We start from the raw sequence: 25,086 nt of genomic DNA, 5'->3' as shown, positions 1-25,086 counted from the left end.
ATATCAGCAAGCTACTTCCACTAGATTAGAGTGTGAGTGTGAAATCTACTGTACCTACAAACACATTCAGTACTATTCAGTTACTGTACCATACACACACACAGCCAGGCTCACAGATTGAGTTGACTAGATCAGTGTAGATTACGTAACACCCAGGGGAGTGGCGTGTGTGTTAAAGAGAGCAAGCTAGATCAATTATCTGCCTGTTGGTTCCACTGGCACATTTTCAGATGTGGACGCCTAGTCGGTAAACTGCTTTCCTAAGAACTCTGACACGTGTGTGTGTGTGTGTGTGTGTGTGTGTCCTGTGCCTGCCATGGAGGGTCTGTGAGGTGTGGAATGGAGCTTTGCTACTACCTGTCGCTCTTTCTTTCTTTCTCTCTCTCTCTTTCTTCAACTTTCTCACTCCCACTGTCTTTCTCCAAAAGGATAGTGAACATACTTGTCTGTGTGAGGAGGGTGATTGAGCACTGTGTGTGTTGGCTGCTAAAGCGTCTGATGACAATCTCAGTATAAAACCCCAGGCCTCAGGGTTCTCTCTCGGATTGAACCCTGTAGAGTTAAGACACATTACAACAGGATTACACTGATCAACTCTTCTCCTACTCTATCCATCCCTCACAACTTTCTCTTTTTATAGCCATCCCTCTCTCTCTCTCTTTATCCTCACCCACCTCTCTCTCCATCTCTATGTGCTCATCCTTCTCTCTCCATCTAAAAGAGTGTGTTGAGGGTGGTGGCTGCTGGGTAATCTTGGCTCTGGGGTTAAAAAAGAGATTAAATGTCAGATTACAGAAAGGAGAGGATTACATCTTTTCAGGCTTTTTTGGTGAGGAGGTTCTGGCCTCACACACGTACACACAGACAGACACCACGTACACAGAGACAGACACCACGTACACACAGACAGACACCACGTACACACAGACAAACACCATGTACACACAGACAAACACCACGTACACACAGACAGACACCACGTACACACAGACAGACACCACGTACACACAGACAAACACCATGTACACACAGACAAACACCACGTACACACAGACAGACACCACGTACACACAGACAGACACCACGTACACACAGACAAACACCATGTACACACAGACAGACACCACGTACACACAGACAGACACCACGTACACACAGACAAACACCACGTACACACAGACAGACACCACGTACACACAGACAAACACCACGTACACACAGACAAACACCATGTACACACAGACAAACACCATGTACACACAGACAAACACCATGTACACACAGACAGACACCACGTACACACAGACAGACACCACGTACACACAGACAAACACCATGTACACACAGACAGACACCACGTACACACAGACAGACACCACGTACACACAGACAAACACCATGTACACACAGACAGACACCACGTACACACAGACAGACACCACGTACACACAGACAAACACCATGTACACACAGACAGACACCACGTACACACAGACAGACACCACGTACACACAGACAAACACCATGTACACACAGACAGACACCACGTACACACAGACAGACACCACGTACACACAGACAAACACCATGTACACACAGACAAACACCATGTACACACAGACAAACACCATGTACACACAGACAGACACCACGTACACACAGACAGACACCACGTACACACAGACAAACACCATGTACACACAGACAAACACCACGTACACACAGACAGACACCACGTACACAGAGACAGACACCATGTACACATACACATTTTCTTCCCAGCCTTACCTCTCCCATATGTTACAGGAGTAGTGTGTGTTCCCGGATTTGTGAATGTGTGTTGTTCGATGTCTGTGTACTGTGTAGCCTTATTTATCCGCCGGTGTTTTAATTAGTGCGTGTGTATGTTGTTATCCAGTGCAGCCATTTCATCTCAATATCAACTCATTTCTGGGTAACAATTAAATACCTTACTGTGATTATTTTCAATTCAAATTGCCCCCCCCCCCCCAACAAATTCTGGGGAGGGGAAAACTGAAAATGAGCTTTTATTGGCAGAGAGGTTTGGAATTCTTTCTTATTGGTCTATTAACTAATTACCGCTTGGTGATGTCATGTCAGGCCAAAACTCCATCCCACCAAAACAGGCTGAAATATCAGGGGGTCTTTTCAAACAGCTCTTACACTAAAAGGACATTAATAATAATTTTCAGTATTATTCCAACCTCACAGTTTGGAAATAAATATAAAACAGGAAAATCTTGTTTTTGACCTCACTGGGCCCTTAACAGTCTATTGATTTTTCTAGGGTCTCTCTCTCTCTCTCCCTCTCCCTCTCCCCCTCTCCCCCTCTCTCCCTCTCTCCCTCTCTCCCTCTCTCCCTCTCTCCCTCTCTCCCTCTCTCCCTCTCTCCCTCTCTCTTATTTATTTATATATATATGACATATTCTCTCCATCTCCCTCCATCTGAGTGCTGTCCTTGGCCTGGCTTTGGGGACTCTACCCTCTATACGAGTGTGTGTTAATGTACTTGGCCCTTAGCGGTGAGATATTGACGGCTGTGCTCTACTTACTCAGGGCCTGTTAGCAGGGTCACTTTATTAGGTTTTAAACCACCCTAAATTATTAATTCGACACGCACACTCCTCTCCGGGATGCGTCCAAGTCGGTGCTAATGAGACCTCTGGGGCTGATGTGTTCCACTGCAGGCCCGCTAAAGGCTCATCATTTATCTGTACACTTAACAAGACTGAGAGAAACTGGAGGAGTTTGTTATCTCTAGCTTAGGAATGGGCTTTTATACTTTGATCTCTATTTCTCACCGTCTCTCTCATTCTCTTGTTTTCTCGTTCTCTTTCTTGTTTTCTTTCTCGTTCTCTTTCTTGTTTTCTTTCTCGTTCTCTTTGCTTGTTTTCTTTCTCGTTCTCTCTGCTGGAACATTGTCAAAGAAAGTCTGCTTCCCAGGAGGGATGACTCCCTGACACACACAGTCACACGTCCTAATCCTCTGTCACTTCAGTGCTGAGCTGGTTATATAGAAGTCCAAGTGGTGATTCTCTCCACCCATACACAGGGGAGTGGGCAAGAGGAGAGCAGCTCAGTGTAGCATAAATACCATAAACACTCTTCCATCATGTGGTACAGTCTGTGGCTATCCTGTCCTGTGTTACCTGCATTCACTCTGTGTGTGTAGTGTATGCACTGCAGGTCAGGGCATGTAGCTGTAACCCAGGTATGTTTAACTGCCGGAGCCCAGCCCTATATTAGCCCAGCCCAGGGGTTGACCTGATTTACTAGTAAGTGTGTGTGAGTGCTCGTTGAGTGTAAAACCAAAGGTTTTTTTTTTTTCTCCCTGAAGTGTGTGTGTGTGTGGGGTGGGTTCTCCCTGAAGTGTGTGTGTGTGTGTGGGGGGGGGGGGGGGGGTTCTCCCTGAAGTGTGTGCTGGTTTGCGGACTGCAGAGCGAATCCATTTGGTTGGGTCTGGGATCTGGTCAAAACCCGGTTCTGCTCAAATCGACTCATCAACTACCATTTCACACTAAACTGGATTATGCTATGCAGATATACGCTTGGGGGTGTGGCTACTGTCTGTGTGTGTGTGTGTGCGCGTTTCTTTGCGCAGTGTGTGTTTGTTTAATGTTGCATCCGTCCCAGTGGAAATAGCACAACCTTCTGCGTAGGAGCCCCAGGGAGTCTGATAGCTCGTCTGCCGCAGAGTAGGCTGCCCTCCCTGAGTACACAGTCCCTACTGCTCCCCTTTCCCCCAGGGAGCCTGATAGCTCGTCTGCCCCAGAGTAGGCTGCCCTCCCTGGGTACACAGTCCCTACTGCTCCCCTTTCCCCCAGGGAGTCTGATAGCTCGTCTGCCCCAGAGTAGGCTGCCCTCCCTGGGTACACAGTCCCTACTGCTTCCCTGTCCCCCAGGGAGCCTGATAGCTCGTCTGCCCCAGAGTAGGCTGCCCTCCCTGGGTACACAGTCCCTACTGCTCCCCTTTCCCCCAGGGAGCCTGATAGCTCGTCTGCCCCAGAGTAGGCTGCCCTCCCTGGGTACACAGTCCCTACTGCTCCCCTTTCCCCCATAGAGCCTGGAGCTCTGGCTGGCTGCACTTCAAACACTTCACTTCAATTTCACATCACACACACTCAGACCAGCAACCGACTAAATATTTCCAGCCCTTAAAAACTGTTATTTAATCATACCAGGCGAGTCTGTGGCATTGCTTGACTTGGACTGAAATAGGTTCCGGTACTCATTTTGTGCAGGTACTGTTTATATTTAGGTGCAGGAGCTCCACAGTACTTTTTCGCTAATATTCAATAAGAGGAACACGAGCTCAAGCAGTAGAACATTTAAAGTACTGGTACTCAGCTCCGCTGAGCTCCTGTCCTAGTCGAGCATCGGTCTGGAGACCTCTTCTCATTCACAATGCTAGCCAGGCTAAGAGGCAGCACAGCAGGCAGAACAGTTCAAAACAATGACCAGACAAACAGTAGGCTAGTAGACAGTGGAGTTAGAACAGGCCTGGGTGGGAAGTGGGAGCAGAGGAGAGGAAGACTAGTAGCCCAGAGGGGGATAAATACACGACAGGAATCAATGATTTATATATACCCCCAACCAGAACAATTACCAGACAGTCTCGGACCGTCAATGATTCAGTGCTTAAAAAAATATAGACATCAAAACATTTATAAGTCCTATTTCAGGTCTTTTTGGTAGCAGATGGAGGGAGCAGTGTTCTGATCTTAACTGCTAAATGGTCGATATATTGTTTTGCAGGTTGAGTAGGTTTGCAACACATTTATTCTGTGCTGTGCTGTGATTTGCAAGGCCACAGGTTGACAGAATGATGCAGTGAGCCTTGCCTCTACGGTGTTTTAGGAGGCTGTGCTATAAATCACCAAGGATAGGCTAGTCTGTATCACACTCAACACTGTGGAGTGTATAAACCCTGTCTGGCCCTGCAGTCCATAGACAACCCCTATACCCATAGTAGTCCATTAGCACTTCATGTAGATTGGAAAGAGTTGGGAAGTTCTGCTATACACTACAGTAAGCAATATGGTAGTATCTCCACCTTGCCCTCTGATCTGCTATGTGGATTTCTCAGTGTCAGATTCAAGTATGGATACTGTAGGTGGCTGGTGGGCAGGTTGTGTAAGAACCAGAGGTGATGTCCTAGATCGTAGTGATTAGGCTGTTGGGTAATGCTGTTGTAGAATGGCTGGCGGGGTCATGACGGGTCCACTGTGAGGTCACTTCCTGTGAGTGACGGCTCGGGGGGGATAGTTTTTAACGTCTCATCTCTTTAAACCAAATCCCTTTATTTGAACACGAATCTCATTGTGACGTTCTCCCTCCCAGGCACTCTCTCTCTCTCACACACACACACACACACACACACACACACACACACACACACACACACACACACACACACACACACACACACACACACACACACACACACACACACACACACACACACACACACACACACACACACACACACACACACACACATGGTTTAGAGTGTGTGTGCTGCAGTCTGATGTGGGTCAGAATGGATCGCCTATTAATGGTGGTGTGTGAATATTAGTTTCTATGGGAACAAAATAAATTTGAATGCAGAATGGTTGATGTATGAATTGATGTTAGTCCTATCTGGGTTAGATCAGCCAGGCTATAGGCTATAACCCACAGAATACAAACACGTCAAGACGGCTTCTTCACTCATCCACTGACTCTCACCCGGTCTTTCTTTACAACTCTCCATCTCTACTTTTATTCAATCATCAGCTCATTCAGACACACACACACACACACACACTTATCTGTGTGACTTTTTAGACCTATACAGTGTATTCAGAAAGTATTCACACTGCTTGACTTTTTCCACATTTTGTTGTGTTACAAGGTGATATACAACTAGATTTAATTGTAATTTTTTTGTCAAAGATCTACAGGAACTACTCTGCTCCCGCTGGCGTGGAATCGCCCTTCTACTGATATGACCGATCCATGCTAGCTAGGGCTAGGCCTATCAAATGGGTTTGATAGCCTACATCCTATTACCACCTCCTGGTCATGAATTCCACACCAACTGACGCCTCTTCTAGAACTGTTCATCTCCAGACAATGACTTTGTTTCTGGCTTTTCTTCTGTTCTGATTTGTGCTCGTTTTATGAAAAAATCCAGTACATCGATGCCAGTGTGTATTGTCCCTCAGGCAGGTCATACTGTGATTTCCTGTACCGAGACGTTGTTCAGATGTGTGTGACTGTGTGAAACACGCTGAGCTGAGCAGCTCTGGCCTACATAGAACACACAATGCTACAATTAACAAATATTTCTCTCCAGGCAGTGTGTCTGCCTCATCATGTTTTGTTGTGTTGCAGTGTGTGTTGTGTTCTTTTTCAGTTGGGTGTTTAGACAGAGTAGAGAGGGAGAGGGCACAGGCGGGGGTGTGTGTGTGTGCGCGCGCATGTGTGTGTGTGTGCACGCGCCCATCTGCACACAAATGTGAAATTGTAATCTGGCTTTAATACCAGCCCAGTTTGGAGGACAAATACTGACCTGAGTTCAGCACTGGCCCGGGGACAGTCAACACAAATCAAATCAAATCAAATGTACTTATATAGCCCTTCTTACATCAGCTGATATCTCAAAGTGCTGTACAGAAACTCAGCCTAAAACCCCAAACAGCAAGCAATGCAGGTGTAGAAGCACGGTGGCTAGGAAAAACTCCCTAGAAAGGCCAAAACCTAGGAAGAAACCTAGAGAGGAACCAGGCTATGAGGGGTGGCCAGTCCTCTTCTGGCTGTGCCGGGTGGAGATTATAACAGAACATGGCCAAGATGTTCAAATGTTCATAAATGACCAGCATGGTCAAATAATAATAATCACAGTAGTTGTCGAGGGTGCAACAAGTCAGCACCTCAGGAGTAAATGTCAGTTGGCTTTTCATAGCCGATCATTAAGAGTATCTCTACCGCTCCTGCTGTCTCTAGAGAGTTGAAAACAGCAGGTCTGGGACAGGTAGCACGTCCGGTGAACAGGTCAGTGTTCCATAGCCGCAGTCAGAACAGTTGAAACTGGAGCAGCAGCACGGCCAGGTGGACATCCCATATGTAGATTTGTGACATACTGTGTCTGTGTGTGTCTCTTCCCTTTCTCAGACTCAGTTTCCACCCTGTTCTTGTTTGGAATACTGGCTGAGACACCACAGAACTGTTAGTTACCATACTTGAATCTCCCCCATCTCCCAGATTTGATGAGGTGGGCAGGAAGTGGTGTGTACTGTGTCTGTGTGTGATAGACTGGACAGACGACATGTCAGCGCTTGCTGTTCCTCATCCCTCAGGCTTGTTGGGGTCATGTAAGGGTAGCCTGTCGGGGCGGCAGATAGCCTAGTGGTTAGAGCGTTGTGCCAGTAACCGAAAGTTTGCTTGATCAAACCACCGAGCTGACAAGGTAAAAATCTTTCGTTCTGCCCCATAACAAGGCAGTTAACCCACTGTTCCTAGGCCGTCATTGTAAATAAGAATTTGTTCTTAACTGACTTGCCTAGTAAAATAAAAAATAAAAAGGGTCAGCTAATTCTCTGGCCACACTGACTCAATAATGTGTGTGTGGGTGTAGGTTCTAACCCAGGCAGAATAGCCTGGTTATGGACTGGTGGGGCCATCTGTGCCCTGGGCCCGAGTGCTACAGGATAGTGTTTGTGACCTAGTTAACTGCCACTGACTGACTGACTGACAGAGAGAGAGAGAGTTGTGTGGGGAATCTGAGGATGGATGGAGGGAGGGAGGGAGAAGTGTGGGGAATCTGAGGATGGAGGGAGGGAGGGAGGGAGAGGTGTGGGGAATCTGAGGATGGAGGGAGGGAGAGGTGTGGGGAATCTGAGAGAGAGACTGTGTATGTGTGAATGAGTAGGGTGTGATGTGTGAACCAGTAGGCTAAAGCTGCTGTTGCCTGTTTTCTTAATCTCATCAGTTACTGTTGGACATGAGAAGGGGCCCTGACTCTGCCCTGTAAAATATAGATGAGGACAAGCTGGCTATGCCTTGTGTGTGTGGTTATGTGTCTGTGTGTGTGTTGGCTTTGTTTGCTGGCTGCCAAGGTAACAGTGTAGTTATATAGTCAGGTTACATACAGACAGTCCAGTTGTACTGAAGGCATATCAGGTTGGTTTATTACGTAATCATCCTCTGTCCCTGTAGTTAACAGTCAAAGCCGTTTCTGCATCAGAGGCTGCGCCTGTAAACCCAGAGGCTACGAACTTCTCTAGCCACTCAGTAGAGCCATCAAAGTCTGCAGAGAGAGGAGACTTAGAGCTCTCTGTTTCATGCATCTTGTGTCCTCTATCCTCCTATCCAGTTATTTTTCTCAAGGCCGGAATGGGTTAGAGGGCGCACAGACTGGGGAATGGGTTAGAGGGCGCACAGACTGGGGAATGGGTTAGAGGGCGCACAGACTGGGGAATGGGTTAGAGGGCGCACAGACTGGGGAATGGGTTAGAGGGCGCACAGACTGGGGAATGGGTTAGAGGGCGCACAGACTGGGGAATGGGTTAGAGGGCGCACAGACTGGGGAATGGGTTAGAGGGCGCACAGACTGGGGAATGGGTTAGAGGGCGCACAGACTGGGGAATGGGTTAGAGGGCGCACAGACTGGGGAATGGGTTAGAGGGCGCACAGACTGGGGAATGGGTTAGAGGGCGCACAGACTGACACACGTGCACACAGGCACACGGCCACGCAAGAATGTGCGCAAGCAGGCACATGTGCACAGTCAGTCAGACAGTCAGTCAGTCCTAGAAATTGAGCTTGTGTTTACATTACAAGAGATGAGATTATGATGACAGTGTATTACAGTGTGATAAAACAATTACACCTCAAATCAAAATCAAATCAAGTTTATTTTATATAGCCCTTCGTACATCAGCTAATATCTCGAAGTGCTGTACAGAAACCCAGCCTAAAACCCCAAACAGCAAGCAATGCAGGTGTAGAAGCACGGTGGCTAGGAAAAACTCCCTAGAAAGGCCAAAACTTAGGAAGAAACCTAGAGAGGAACCAGGCTATGAGGGGTGGCCAGTCCTCTTCTGGCTGTGCCGGGTGGAGATTATAACAGAACTATGCCAAGATGTTCAAAATATTCATAAGTGACAAGCATGGTCAAATAATAATCATGAATAATTTTCAGTTGGCTTTTCATAGCCGATCATTAAGAGTTGAAAATAGCAGGTCTGGGACAGGTGGCGGTTCCATAACCGCAGGCAGAACAGTTGAAACTGGAATAGCAGCAAGGCCAGGTGGACTGGGGACAGCAAGGAGTCATCATGCCCGGTAGTCCTGACGTATGGTCCTAGGGCTCAGGTCCTCCGAGAGAGAGAAAGAGAGAATTAGAGAGAGCCAAGATTTTCAAAATGTTCATAAATGACAAGCATGGTCAAATAATAATCAGGAATAAATATCAGTTGGCTTTTCATAGCCGATCATAAATAGTTGAAAACAGCAGGTCTGGGACAGGTAGGGGTTCCATAACCGCAGGCAGAACAGCTGAAACTGGAATAGCAGCAAGGCCAGGCGGACTGGGGACAGCAAGGAGTCATCATGCCCGGTTTGCCGTGACGTATGGTCCTAGGGCTCAGGTCCTCCGAGAGAGAGAGAAAGAAAGAGAGAAGGAGAGAATTAGAGAGAGCCAAGATTTTCAATAAAATAAAATAAAATGATCAATATCTATCTTACTAACTATACGTTGCTATGAGATTTACCACAAACTTGGCTGAGCTCATACTGTCCTATCATACATGCATGAGTCATTTACTGTAGTGTACATTGAATTGACAACATTCTCTTTGAAGTGACATTCTCAATATATTACGTGTGTGTCTGTGTGTGTGTGTCTAGGCGGAGCGCAGCAGCGATGGTAACAACATCCTCAGCCTCCCGGTACCGATGCGGCGGGGGGGCTCTGAGTCCAACCTGGTGTCTGACGGGGGCGAGGGGGGCGTGGGCCTGGACTTCACTAAGGGCCGTCTGGCCATCGACAGCCTGCAGCAGAAGATACTCAAGGTGAGTGTGTGTGTGAGAGGGAGAAAGAGAGAGCAAGAGCACGGGCCCACCTGTGTGTTAGTCTCTGTGTTGACTCGTTGATCTCCCCCAAGGTGACAGAGCAGATCAAGGTGGAACAGACAGCCAGGGACCAGAACGTGGCAGAGTACCTCAAACTGGTCAACAACGCTGACAAGCAGCAGGTGGCACGCATACGGCAGGTCAGTCCAATTACATCCCACTGATTTGTCCTTTTATGATGCTACATAACTGCATCTGCCAAGTGTGCTGAATGTTTACAAGCCACTTTTTAAAGAAAATGCCGCAATTATAGCAGTATCTTTTAATTTGACCCTTTGCCTCTGCTGTGGGTCTGCCAGGTGTTTGAGAAGAAGAACCAGAAGTCTGCCCACAGCATCGCCCAGCTGCAGAGGAAGCTGGAGCAGTACCACCGCCGTATGAAGGAGGAGGCCAACGGGGCCAAGCACCCGCCCAGGGATTCCCGGGGGGAGGGGGGCAAGGAGGGCCAAAAGGACGGCAGCCTGCGGGACGTCAGCTCGGCCAGCGCGCGCAACCCGGCAATGGACAAGGTCAAGACCATCGGCCCCGGGGTCTCCCTCTCGCCCCCCTTCTTCTTCAACAAGTCGCGGGAGTTCGCCAACCTCATCCGCAACAAGTTCGGCAGCGCCGACAACATCGCCCACATGAAGAGTTCCATGGAGACGGGGGCGGGGCTCCAGGCGGAAGGCGGAGCCGGGGCCCGGGCGCTGAGCGGCAGCGCCACCACGATTGCCAAGGCCAAGTACCCCAGCGACGATGAATGTTCCACGGGGACCTCTGTGTCGGCAGACTCCAACGGGAACCCGGCGGGGGGGTCGGGGTTGGGGTCAGGGGGTGGGCCGGGGAGGTCGGACTCTCAGGGGAGGCTGGGGGAGGTGCTGGAGGAGGTCAGGGAGATTAGGGAGGCCCAGGCACAGCTGGCCGAGGACATGGAGTCACTGAAAAGCCAGTTCAAGAGTGACTACAGCTTCATCACACAGACGCTGCAGGAAGAGAGATACAGGTTGGTGCAGACACAATGACAAACACACACATATACACACACAGACACAGACCCACACACACACAAATCAATACAGCAAGCAAGCACAAACACACCCTCATTTCTGGGTATAAAATAACCTAATCTGGGGCCTCCCGAGTGGCGCAGTGGTCTAAGGCGCTGCATCGCAGTGCTAGCTGTGCCACTAGAGATTCTGGGTTCAAGTCCAGGCTCTGTCGCAGCCGGCCGCGACCGGGAGACCCATGGGGCGGCGCACAATTGGCCCAGCGTAATCCGGGTTAGGGGGGGGTTTGGCCGGCAGGGATATCGCTGTCTTATCGCGCACTAGCGACTCCTGTCACTAGACACTTCTGCCCATGAGTCTTCCTCCATGTAGACGTACCAACAACATCCTCCATACAGACCTACCAACAACATCCTCCATGTAGACGTACCAACAACATCCTCCATGTGGACGCACCATCAACATCCTCCATGTAGACGTACCAACAACATCCTCCATGTAGACGTACCAACAACATCCTCCATGCAGACGTACCAACAACATCCTCCATGTAGACGTACCAACAACATCCTCCATGTAGACGTACCAACAACATCCTCCATGTAGACGTACCAACAACATCCTCCATGCAGACGTACCAACAACATCCTCCATGCAGACGTACCAACAACATCCTCCATGTAGACGTACCAACAACATCCTCCATGTAGACGTACCAACAACATCCTCCATGTGGACGCACCATCAACATCCTCCATGTAGACGTACCAACAACATCCTCCATGTAGACGTACCATCAACATCCTCCATGTAGACGTACCAACAACATCCTCCATGTAGACGTACCATCAACATCCTCCATGTAGACGTACCAACAACATCCTCCATGTAGACGTACCATCAACATCCTCCATGTAGACGTACCATCAACATCCTCCATGTAGACGTACCAACAACATCCTCCATGTAGACGTACCAACAACATCCTCCATGTAGACGTACCAACAACATCCTCCATGTAGACGTACCAACAACATCCTCCATGTAGACGTACCAACAACATCCTCCATGTAGACGTACCAACAACATCCTCCATGTAGACGTACCAACAACATCCTCCATGTAGACGTACCAACAACATCCTCCATACGGACGTACCAACAACATCCTCCATGTAGACGTACCAACAACATCCTCCATACAGACCTACCAACAACATCCTCCATACAGACGCACCAACAACATCCTCCATACAGACGCACCAACAACATCCTCCATGTAGACCTACCAACAACATCCTCCATACAGACGCACCAACAACATCCTCCATACAGACGCACCAACAACATCCTCCATGTAGACCTACCAACAACATCCTCCATGTGGACGCACCAACAACATCCTCCATGTGGACGCACCATCAACATCCTCCATGTGGACGCACCAACAACATCCTCCATACGGACGTACCAACAACATCCTCCATGCGGACGCACCAACAACATCCTCCATGCGGACGCACCAACAACATCCTCCATGCGGACGCACCAACAACATCCTCCATGCGGACGTACCAACAACATCCTCCATGCGGACGTACCAACAACATCCTCCATGCGGACGCACCAACAACATCCTCCATGTGGACGCACCATCAACATCCTCCATGTAGACGTACCAACAACATCCTCCATGTAGACGTACCAACAACATCCTCCATGTAGACGTACCAACAACATCCTCCATACAGACCTACCAACAACATCCTCCATGCAGACGTACCAACAACATCCTCCATGCGGACGCACCATCAACATCCTCCATGCGGACGCACCATCAACATCCTCCATGCGGACGCACCATCAACATCCTCCATGCGGACGCACCAACAACATCCTCCATGCGGACGCACCACCAACATCCTCCATGCGGACGCACCATCAACATCCTCCATGCGGACGCACCAACAACATCCTCCATGCGGACGCACCAACAACATCCTCCATGCGGACGCACCAACAACATCCTCCATGCGGACGCACCAACAACATCCTCCATGCGGACGCACCATCAACATCCTCCATGCGGACGCACCATCAACATCCTCCATGCGGACGCACCAACAACATCCTCCATGCGGACGCACCAACAACATCCTCCATGCGGACGCACCAACAACATCCTCCATGCGGACGCACCAACAACATCCTCCATGCGGACGCACCAACAACATCCTCCATGCGGACGCACCATCAACATCCTCCATGCGGACGCACCATCAACATCCTCCATGCGGACGCACCAACAACATCCTCCATGCGGACGCACCAACAACATCCTCCATGCGGACGCACCAACAACATCCTCCATGCGGACGCACCAACAACATCCTCCATGCGGACGCACCAACAACATCCTCCATGCGGACGCACCAACAACATCCTCCATGCGGACGCACCAACAACATCCTCCATGCGGACGCACCAACAACATCCTCCATGCGGACGCACCAACAACATCCTCCATGCGGACGCACCAACAACATCCTCCATGCGGACGCACCAACAACATCCTCCATGCGGACGCACCAACAACATCCTCCATGCGGACGCACCATCAACATCCTCCATGCGGACGCACCAACAACATCCTCCATGCGGACGCACCAACAACATCCTCCATGTAGACGCACCAACAACATCCTCCATGCGGACGCACCAACAACATCCTCCATGTAGACGCACCAACAACATCCTCCATGCGGACGCACCAACAACATCCTCCATGCGGACGCACCAACAACATCCTCCATACACACATTGGTGAAGGAAGAGATGGACACACAGGTTTGCTTTGGAATTTAAGCTGTGCATTCAATAATAAGACTCATCATTCTCTCTCCCTTTCTCTCTATCCCCCCTCTTCTCTCTCTATCCCCCCTTCCTTTCTCCCTCTCCCTAATAGGTTTGAGCGGTTAGAGGACCAGTTAAATGACCTGACAGAGTTGCACCAGCATGAGACCAGTAACCTGAAGCAGGAGCTGGCCAGCATCGAAGAGAAGGTGGCTTACCAGGCCTACGAGAGAGCTAGAGACATCCAGGTATGTACACACACATCTACAAACATGCCCTCTGCAAATCTATCTAAGCTGTATATAGTCAGTAACTTTATCTAAGCCTGTGTGTCAAATGTTAACTGAATGCGGGTGTTTTTCTGTGTTTACAGGAGGCTCTGGAGTCATGTCAGACGCGTGTCTCTAAGCTGGAGCTCCAGCAGCAGCAGCAGCAGACGGTACAGGTGGAGAACACAGACGTCAAGGTGCTGCTGGGGAAATGCATCAACATCATGCTGGCCATCGTCACGGTGATCCTGGTGTGCGTTTCCACGGCGGCCAAGTTCACCGCGCCCCTCTTGCGGAGCCGCGTGCACCTGGCGCTCACCTGCGTGGGTTTGTCCCTACTGGCGGTCATCTGGAAGAACTGGGAGCACCTGCAGTGTGCCCTGGAACGCATGCTCCTCCCACACTGAGCTAGACTCCTCCCATGTTAAGCTAGGCTCCACCCAGTCTGAGTTTGTCCCCCTCACACTGTGGGTTTGGCACCACCCACACCGAGCTTGGGACTTTGTGACATTGTCATAGCGATAGATTAAATGGGGCGGTGTTTACAATGTAGCCTTACACCCCACCACCCTCGTGTCTCTCCCCCTCTCTGTCTTTTGGAGTTTGGGCAGAACTCCTTGAGGGAAATCGATGCCAGTGTGCCACTACAGTACAAATTACAGGAAAGCAAGACTGACCAATCAGATGGTGGCTACAGAGGAAGCAGGACCAGTCACATACGGTATTATTGCGGACACTGATCTTTGTGTGGTTGTCAATCTCAATAGGACATTGAACTGCACTATACAGGTGGTAAGCTTATGTATAACCTTTATAGGGGAAACAAGGGGTCCCCCGATTGGTTTCCTGTCTTTTGCGGAGTCGTACTTCCGTCACCTAAATTACACTAACACACTGACAGTATTAAAAACTCATTCTCCCAGAAGACCTCTGGCTCTGATCCATAAACAGTCTCACTCCCACCCCCCAAGCCACTATGATACACATTCATCCACACACACACTGAGAGGAATGTGACTTGTGTGTCTGTGTATGTACAGGGGGTGGGAGTGTTCTCCATGTGAGAGTGCTTTGTCTGTGTGTAGCTGTACTGTACTGTCAAGTGATGAAATGTTTTATAATTGAAAAAAAAAAATACAAAGGACAATGTTTGTTTTTTAAAGTGTAATATTTGTCTGGGTGTCCGTGAAGGGTGGTTCATTTTTTTTTTTTTTACAAAGGAATGGTTATGAACTGCAGGACTGTCTCTTGTTTCTGTGTACTGGTATGCGGGTTTGTGGATAAATGGTGTCTTATGTACTTTATATAGTCTATTAACGGATACAGTGGAACTGCCACGGGTCTAGGCTATAAGGGGTGAATTCACCCCAAGAGTTATGTGTTCTCTCTCCCATAGGAAATACATAGACTGACCCTTGAGCCGCTAACATGCTAACTGTGTGAGTGATATCCTCTGCCAGTCTTTGATGGATCTGGGGGGAGGTAACCTCTGACCTGACACACAAACCTCATTTGTGATTCGTCCTTTCATATTGATGATAATGTCATTTTTGTGAAATAGGAATTAAGCTCTGTTCAGAGTGGGCTGAACAAAGGAATTGACTTATACCAAATGGTTCAGACAGATTTGAACACATTTTATTTGTTTTCTTTGAAATGGTTCATATTTTTCGCCTTTTTACAATGAAGAACAAAATGAACATTCTAAATGCCTTTGATGCTATCGTCTGATTGGACAGAGATGGGAGGGGTGGGAAGTGAACGATGCAGCTCTGGCTCTACCCACTCTGTGAGCTACTTATCACTGTGATGATGATGATGATGGGGGCCAGGCCTAATGCCTTTTCAATGCAGCTTCTGTGTTAAATCTGATATTTTCTGTGCTTTGGTCCCTGTCTCTTTAAAAAGCCAAATGTGGGTTGGTTCTATGTGGCTGGTTGGCACCTTGAGTAGTATAGTATGTCATATCCTGAACCATTGATATTTACACAGAGGTCCAGCTCTATCCCAAATCATAAATCTATCTATTCTCTGTGTCTGGAGAGAGCCATATCCCAGATTCACAGCCCAGGGACTGTAATTCCGGTGTCTAGATTCCGGTATGTTATCCCCTCGGAGTAGCATTGCACATTGTTGGTTTTAATCCGGTTGTGGTTTTCCAAAACACACTTTTTAAAATGAGAACAAAAATAAATCCTCTTCCTTTTCTAGAAACGTTAAGTCTTTTATCATAGAGCTCTTATCCTCTGAAGATTCATCAGAGTATTTCTACCCTGAACTGATCTCCTGATCCGGTCATCAATTATACTTTATCTACCAGAGATCATGATGCAAGGAGTGAGGGCTCTGCACAGAAGGTGACGTTATTAACCTTTTAATCTGTTTGTCAACATGTTCTGCGTAGGTTCATGGCCGCGGGAAAATGTTTTAGGTTGGGGGTGCTGTTGACAGGGGCGGGGAAGTATTTTTCTCTGCTCATACAGTGCTGTCAACAGGAGTAATAAATTACACATTTAAAAAAAAAAATGTGTGTGTGTGCATATACAGTTCAAGTCGGAAGTTTACATACACCTTAGCCAAATACATTTAAACTCAGTTTCACAATTCCTGACATTTAATCCTAGTAACAATTCCCTGTCTTAGGTCAGTTAGGATCAACACTTTATTTTAAGAACGTGAAATGTCAGAATAATAGTAGAGGGAATGATGTATTTCAGCTTTTATTTCTTTCATCACATTCCCAGTGGGTCAGAAGTTTACATGCACTCAATTAGTATTTGGTAGCATTGCCTTTAAATTGTTTAACTAGGGTCAAACGTTTTGGGTAGCCTTCCACAAGCTTCCCACAATAAGTTGGGTGAATTTTGGCCCAATCCTCCTGACAGAGCTGGTGTAACCGAGTCAGGTTTGTAGGCCTCCTTGCTCGCACACGCTTTTTCAGTTCTGCCCACAAATGTTCTATAGGATTGAGGTCAGGGCTTTGTGATGGCCACTCCAATACCTTGATTTTGTTGTCCTAAAGCCATTTTGCCACAACTTTGGAAGTATGCTTGGGGTCATTGTCCATTTGGAAGACACATTTTCGACCAAGCTTTAGCTTCCTGACTGATGTCTTGAGATGTTGCTTCAATATATCCACGTATTTTTCCTTCCACATATGCCATCTATTTTGTGAAGTGCACCAGGCCTTCCTGCAGCAAAGAACCACCACAACATGATGCTGCCACCCCCGTGCTTCACGGTTGGGATGGTGTTCTTCGGCTTGCAACCTCCCCCTTTTTCCTCCAAACATAACAATGGTCATTATGGCCAAACAGTTCTATTTTTGTTTCATCATACCAGAGGACATTTCTCCAAAAAGTACGATCTTTGTCCCCATGTGCAGTTGCAAACCGTAGTCTGGCTTTTTTATGGCGGTTTTAGAGCAGTGGCTTCTTCCCTGCTGAGCGGCCTTTCAGGTTATGTTGATATAGGACTCGTTTTACTGTGGATATAGATACTTTTGTACCCGCGAGCAGGCCTTTCTAATCGACCTGGCCGGGGTATCCTGGAATGACATTGACCTCATCCCGTCAGTAGATGATGCCTGGCTATTCTTTAAAAGTGCCTTCCTCACCATCTTAAATAAGGATGCCCATTCAAAAAATGTAGAACTAGGAATAGATATAGTCCTTGGTTCACTCCAGACCTGTCTGCCCTTGACCAGCACAAAAACATCCTGTGGCGTTCTGCATTAGAATCGAACAGCCCCCGTGATATGCAACTTTTCAGGGAAGTTAGGAACAAATATACACAGGCAGTTAGGAAAGCTAAGGCTAGCTTTTTCAAACAGAAATTTGCATCCTGTAGTACTAACTCAAAAAAGTTCTGGGACACTGTAAAGTCCATGGAGAATAAGAGCACCTCCTCCCAGCTGCCCACTGCTCTGAGGCTAGGAAACACTGTCACCACTGATAAATCCACTATAATTGAGAATTTCAATAAGCATTTCTCTACGGCTGGCCATGCTTTCCACCTAGCTACCCCTACCCCGATCAACTGCCCGGCACCCTCCACAGCAACCCGCCAAAGCCCCCACCATTTCTCCTTTACCCAAATCCAGATAGCTGATGTTCTGAAAGAGCGGCAAAATCTGGACCCCTACAAATCAGTTGGGCTAGATAAACTGGACCCTCTATTTCTAAAATCATCTGCCGAAATTGTTGCAACCCCTATTACTAGCCTGTTCAACCTCTCTTTTGTATCGTCTGAGATTCCCAAAGATTGGAAAGCTGCCGCGGTCATCCCCCTCTTCAAAGGGGGAGACACTCTTGACCCAAACTGCTACAGACCTATATCTATCCTACCCTGTCTTTCTAAGGTCTTCGAAAGCCAAGTTAACAAACAGATTACCGATCATTTCGAATCCCACCGTACCTTCTCCGCTATACAATCTGGTTTCAGAGCTGGTCATGGGTGCACCTCAGCCACGCTCAAGGTCCTAAACGACATCATAACCGCCATCGATAAGAGACATTACTGTGCAGCCGTATTCATCGACCTGGCCAAGGCTTTCGACTCTGTCAATCACTACATTCTTAATGGCAGACTCGACAGCCTTGGTTTCTCAAATGATTGCCTCGCCTGGTTCACCAACTACTTCTCAGACAGATTCAGTGTGTCAAATCGGAGGGCCTGTTGTCCGGACCTCTGGCAGTCTCTATGGGGGTGCCACAGGGTTCAATCCTCAGGCCAACTCTCTTCTCTGTATACATCAATGATGTCGCTCTTGCTGCTGGTGATTCTCTGATACACCTCTACGCAGACGACACCATTCTGTATACTTCTGGCCCCTCTTTGGACACTGTGTTAACTAACCTCCAGACGAGCTTCAATGCCATACAACTCTCCTTCCGTGGCCTCCAACTGCTCTTAAACGCAAGTAAAACTAAATACATGCTATTCAACCGATCACTGCCCGTACCTGCTCGCCCGTCCAGCATCACTACTCTGGACGGCTCTGACTTAGAATACGTGGACAACTACAAATACCTAGGTGTCTGGTTAGACTGTAAACTCTCCTTCCAGACTCACATTAAGCATCTCCAATCCAAAATTAAATATAGAATTGGCTTCCTATATCACAACAAAACATCCTTCACTCATGCTACCAAACATACCCTCGTAAAACTGACCATCCTACCGATCCTTAACTTCGGTGATGTCATCTATAAAATTGCCTCCAACACTCTACTCAACAAACTGGATGCAGTCTATCACAGTGCCATCCGTTTTGTCACCAAAGCCCCATACACTACCCACCATTGCGACCTGTACGCTCTCTCGTTGGCTGGCCCTCGCTTCATACTCGTCGCCAAACCCACTGGCTACAGGTTATCTACAAGTCTCTGCTAGGTAAAGCCCCACCTTATCTCAGCTCACTGGTCACCATAGCAGCACCCACTCGTAGCACGCGCTCCAGCAGGTATATCTCACTGGTCACCCCCAAAGCCAATTCCTCCTTTGGTTCTCTTTCCTTCCAGTTCTCTGCTGCCAATGACTGGAACGAACTCAAAAATCTCTGAAGCTGGATACTCATATCTCCCTCACTAGTTTTAAGCACCAGCTGTCAAACTACCTGCACCTGTACATAGGCCATCTGTAAACAGCCCATCTATCTACCTACCTCATCCCCATTCTGTATTTATTTATTTATCTTGCTCCTTTGCACCCCAGTATCTCTACTTGCACATTCATCTTCTGCACATCTACCATTCCAGTGTTTTAATTGCTATATTGTAATTACTTCGCCACCATGGCCTATTTATTGCCTTAACTCCCTTATCTTACCTCATTTGCACTCACTGTATATAGACTTTTTGTTTTCTTTTTGTTCTACTGTATTATTGACTATGTTTTGTTTATTCCATGTGTAACTCTGTGTTGTTGTATGTGTCGAATTGCTATGCTTTATCTTGGCCAGGTCGCAGTTGCAAATGAGAAGTTCTCAACTAGCCTACCTGGTTAAATAAAGGTACAATAAAAAACTGTTTCCCCCAGAATCTTCACAAGGTCCTTTGCTGTTGTTCTGGGATTGATTTGCACTTTTCACATGAAAGTACGTTCATCTCTAGGAGACAGAACGCGTCTCCTTCCTGAGCGGTATGGCGGCTGCGTGGTCCCATGGTGTTTATACTTGCGTACTATTGTTTGTAAAGATGAACGTGGTACCTTCAGGCGTTTGGAAATTGCTCCCAAGGATGAACCAGACTTGTGGAGGTTCACCATTTGGGGGTCTTGGCTGATTTCTTTTGATTTTCACATGATGTCAAGCAAAGAGGCACTGAGTTTGAAGGTAGGCCTTGAAATACATCCACTGGTACACCTCCGATTGACTCAAATGATGTCAATTAGCCTATCAGAAGCTTCTAAAGCCATGACATCATTTTCTGGAATTTTCCTAGCTGTTTAAAGGCACAGTCAACTTAGTGTATGTAAACTTCTGACCTACTGGAATTGTGATACAGTGAATTATAAGTGAAATAATCTGTCTGTAAACAATTGTTGGATAAATTACTTGTGTCATGCACAAAGTAGATGTCCTAACCGACTTGCCAAAACTATAGTTAACAAGAAATGTGTGGAGTGGTTGAAAAACTAGTTTTAATGACTCCAACCTAAGTGTATGTCACGCCCTGGCCATAGAAAGGTTTTTATTCTCTATTTTGGTTAGGTCAGGGTGTGACTAGGGTGGGCATTCTAGTTTCCTTATTTCTATGTTAGTGTGGTTCCCAATCAGAGGCAGCTGTCTATCTTTGTCTCTAATTGGGGATCATATATAAGTTGTCATTTTCCATTTGGGTTTTGTGGGATGTTGTTTTCTGTTTAGTGTTTTTTCCTGACAGAACTGGGCGCGTTCGTTTTCACCTTTTGTAATTTTGTTTGAGTGTTTTTTTTAAACATTAAATCATGAACACTTTCCACGCTGCGCTTGGGTCTCATTCCGACGACAGCCGTTTCAGTGTATGTAAACTTCTGACATTAACTGTATTTATATCTCAGCAAAAAAAGAAATGTCCTCTCACTGTCAACTGCGTTTATTTTCAGCAAACTTAACGTGTAAATATTTGTATGAACATAAGATTCAACAACTGAGACATAAACTGAACAAGTTCCACAGACATGTGACTAACAGAAATGCAACAATGTGTCCATGAACAAAGGGGGGGTCAAGATCAAAAGTAACAGTCAGTTTCTGGTGTGGCCACCAGCTGCATTAAAGTACTGCAGTGCATCTCCTCCTCATGGACTGCACCAGATTTGCCAGTTCTTGCTGTGAGATGTTACCCTACTCTTCCACCAAGGCACCTGCAAGTTCCCAGACATTTCTGGGGGGAATGGCCCTAGCCCTCACCCTCCGATCAACAGGTCCCAGATGTGCTCAATGGGATTGAGATCCGGGCTCTTCACTGGCCATGGCAGAACACTGACATTCCTGTCTTACAGGAAATCATGCACAGAATGAGTAGTATGGCTGCTGGCATTGTCATGCTGGAGGATCATGTCAGGATGAGCCTGCAGGAAGGGTAGCACATGAGGGAGGAGGATGTCTTCCCTGTAACGCACAGCGTTGACATTGCCTGCAATGACAACAAGCTCAGTCCGATGATGCTGTGACACACCGCCCCAGACCATGACGGACCCTCCACCTCCAAATCGATCCCACTCCAGAGTATAGGCCTCGGTGTAACGCTCATTCCTTCGACGATAAACGCAAATCCGACCATCACCCCTGGTGAGACAAAACCGCGACTCATTAGCGAAGAACACTTTTTGCCAGTCCTATCTGGTCCAGCGACGGTGGGTTTGTACCCATAGGTGACGTTGTTGCCGGTGATGTCTGGTGAGGACCTGCCTTACTACAGGCCTACAAGCCCTCAGTCCAGCCTTTCTCAGCCTATTGCGGACAGTCTGAGCACTGATGGAGGGATTGTGCGTTCCTGGTGTAACTCGGGCAGTTGTTGTTGCCATCCTGTACCTGTCCCGCAGGTGTGATGTTCGGATGTACCGATCCTGTGCAGGTGTTGTTACACGTGTTCTGCCACTGCAAGGACGATCAGCTGCCATCCTGTCTCCTGTAGCGCTGTCTTCGGCGTCTCACAGTACGGACATTGCAATTTATTGCACTGGCCACATCTGCAGTCCTCATGCCTCCTTGGAGCATGCCTAAGGCACGTTCACGCAGATGAGCAGGTACCCTGGACATCTTTATTTTGGTGTTTTTCAGAGTCAGTAGAAAGGCCTTTTTAGTGTCCTAAGTTTTCATAACTGTGACCTTAATTGCCTACTGTCTGTAAGCTGTTAGTGTCTTAACGACCGTTCCACAGGTGCAGGTTTATTAATTGTTTATGGTTCATTGAACAAGCATGGGAAACAGTGTTAAAACCCTTTACAATGAAGATCTGTTTAGTTATTTGGATTTTTACGAATTATCTTTGAAAGACAGGGTCCTGAAAAAGGGACATTTCTTTTTTTGCTGAGTTTATAAGGGGAGAGGGTGTTCACTTCTTTTTGCAGTACAAGGGGAGGGTCGATTGAAAATATTAACATTGGGGAGGATGGTGCATTTCTTTTATGACACATCAGTTGTTTGTTGACAGTGAGGAATGAGATCTGGCTGTTCTTTGTCAAGGGGCACTGCAAACAAGGAGGTCAATTTTAAGAGGGAGAGCGTTGCTGGGATGTTTAACATTCCCACGTTTTCTTTGGCAGAACACCTGAGATCAGGGGAACTTTTTGCCCCTTTTCTTACTCCGACAGAATCCAGGATAGCTGGCTGAATATGAGTTTATCTAGATCTAAAGATTGTCAGTAGATACACAATACCATATCCTCCTCATAGGACAACAATAATGCACTATGTTGTGCTTCATTTGATAAACCTTTCAAAGCAACACTAGAAGCCTAGCATCAATTTTGTGAATGGAGGCCATGGCAGGATATTCTGTTGTCCTTCTGGCTAACACAAGTCTCTCATGACAGACTGTTACATAAATGTAACGTCTGTTATATAAACCTAATGTCTGTTCAGATTAATGCTGGAGCATCCACTATAAAAGGCCCTACAATTGGGAAGTGAAGAACGGTCAGACTTCGTTTGCCCTGCCAGAAAAACGAAGCAATCTAGAGAGACTTCTGTGACCATTCTAAGATACAAAGGTGCGGTATGTTATGTCATATTAAACTAGATACAAATATTTTGCAGTGTGAATGAAGTACATTCTTGTAATGGGAATTGGTCATGGGGATTGATTGCTTTACCATTTACATTTTCTTATGGCTTCACAGTGAGGGATCCAAGTGTGTACATTTTGAAGTCATGAGCCACGGATTCAGTGAAGTTCACCTTCCATCCACCTCTGTGACCGAGCCAATGTACGTCCTGACCACAGAGTGGGCGTGGTTCTGGGAGGACGAGTACGGCAAATGGGTCCAGTACGCATCCATTGTAAGTGGTGTGAAACACTCAAACAGGCTGACGTGTTACGAGGACAATATAGAGTAAACTGTTGTTCCCCTTGAATTTGAGTTTTTTTCCTATAAATCACAAACAGAGACTGTCGTCCGTCACCAGTGAAGACCTTGAGAAAAGGTACCAGGAGGATCAAAGTGCTGTGGTGAAGTTCACTGCAGGCCAGCAGTCTTATGAGCTGAGTTTCAGAGGTAACACACAACACTCTTGTGCAAAATATGTTTAATTTGCAACAGACATGTTTCAAATAGTTATTCTTGTAATTACAGACATGGCGCAAAAAAACTAAAGGTATTCAACTGAGCTACTTATTTTCTTAGTGTTGACTGTCATGTTCTCTTTTATATTTATCCTCAGGACAAATAGACCATGCAACCCCTCTCAGAATTGGTCTGCCATGCCTGATATTGGATACAAGGTCACTTGTTTACATGTGGTTATTCTGCTTAGGCTTATAGGAAGGTTAGTTTTAAATTTTTTGTTTCAGCTGTGACAACCATTTTGTTTTCCCCTCCTGCAGACAGTCACTCTTCTGAGTTCTGACAAGGGCTATCAGAAGGTCCAGGAACTTTTCAACAAGACCATGAGGTGCGTCCAAATCACCAGCATCGAGAGGGTCCAAAACAGGGACCTCTGGGAAGTCTTCCAGTGGTATGTTTACATCAACTCTCACACACAATCCTAGCGTGTTACTTCCAAAATGCTAAGTAAACTCTGGCTTGAACAAGATTATGGGGAAGCAGCTGTTTTCCTCCCTGTTTCTTTAGGAAAAGAGATTTGGTGAAAAAAAAACAATGGAGGTTAAAAGAGCAAGGAGCTACATCTCTTCCACGGAACGGACCCAAAACACGTAGACTCCATTTGCAGAGATAACTTCGACTGGAGGCTGTGTGGAACCAACGGAACTGTGTACGGCGAAGGTACCTCATGTTAACCATCTGTCAGAAGTGTAGTCAGATTTTAGAAGCAGTCATGATCTCATTATAGTCAGTCATTTTGTTTTACTGATGATCTTCTCTGTTTGTTTTAGGGAGTTACTTTGCCAGGGATGCCAAGTACTCACACAGCTACAGCAGCCACTCAGGAGTGAGGTCCATGTTTGTTGTCGGGTGGTTGTTGGTGACTACACACGAGGGAACTCGTACCTCCATCGTACCTCCACCTCCAAAAGGCGAGGGAACCCCCACTTTCTATGACAGCTGTGTGGAAAATGTCCTGGACCCATCCATATATGTGGTGTTTAAAACGAACCAGGTGTTCCCCCGAGTTCCTCATCAAATATGATGATAGCGTCATGCACTGGTCCTCTTCGGCTCCAGCTCCACCCAAAA

At 47.2% G+C, this 25,086-nt stretch overlaps 1 protein-coding gene across 2 annotated transcripts in view; it reads left to right on the top strand.

Annotated features, from left to right (window-relative positions):
• Positions 1-15,400, top strand: part of LOC139533994 (transmembrane and coiled-coil domain protein 3-like) — a 45,154-nt gene extending 29,754 nt beyond the window's left edge. Inside the window, exons 2-6 of one of the 2 annotated variants that reach the window (XM_071332569.1) lie at positions 9,913-10,077; positions 10,170-10,277; positions 10,437-11,119; positions 14,088-14,223; positions 14,349-15,400. In XM_071332569.1, the coding sequence (XP_071188670.1) occupies positions 9,913-10,077; positions 10,170-10,277; positions 10,437-11,119; positions 14,088-14,223; positions 14,349-14,651 (1,395 nt within the window). In that variant the 3' untranslated portion in view covers positions 14,652-15,400. The remainder of the gene's footprint in view (positions 1-9,912; positions 10,078-10,169; positions 10,278-10,436; positions 11,120-14,087; positions 14,224-14,348) is intronic. The other variant, XM_071332568.1, reaches the window with a different exon arrangement.
• The last annotated feature ends 9,686 nt before the right edge of the window (positions 15,401-25,086 follow it).

This window comes from Salvelinus alpinus, chromosome 11, assembly GCF_045679555.1.
Source record: "Salvelinus alpinus chromosome 11, SLU_Salpinus.1, whole genome shotgun sequence".
NCBI lineage: Eukaryota > Metazoa > Chordata > Actinopteri > Salmoniformes > Salmonidae > Salvelinus > Salvelinus alpinus.
The sequence above is the reverse complement of the archived record's forward strand: the minus strand, read 5'-3'. Positions and strand labels throughout refer to the sequence as shown.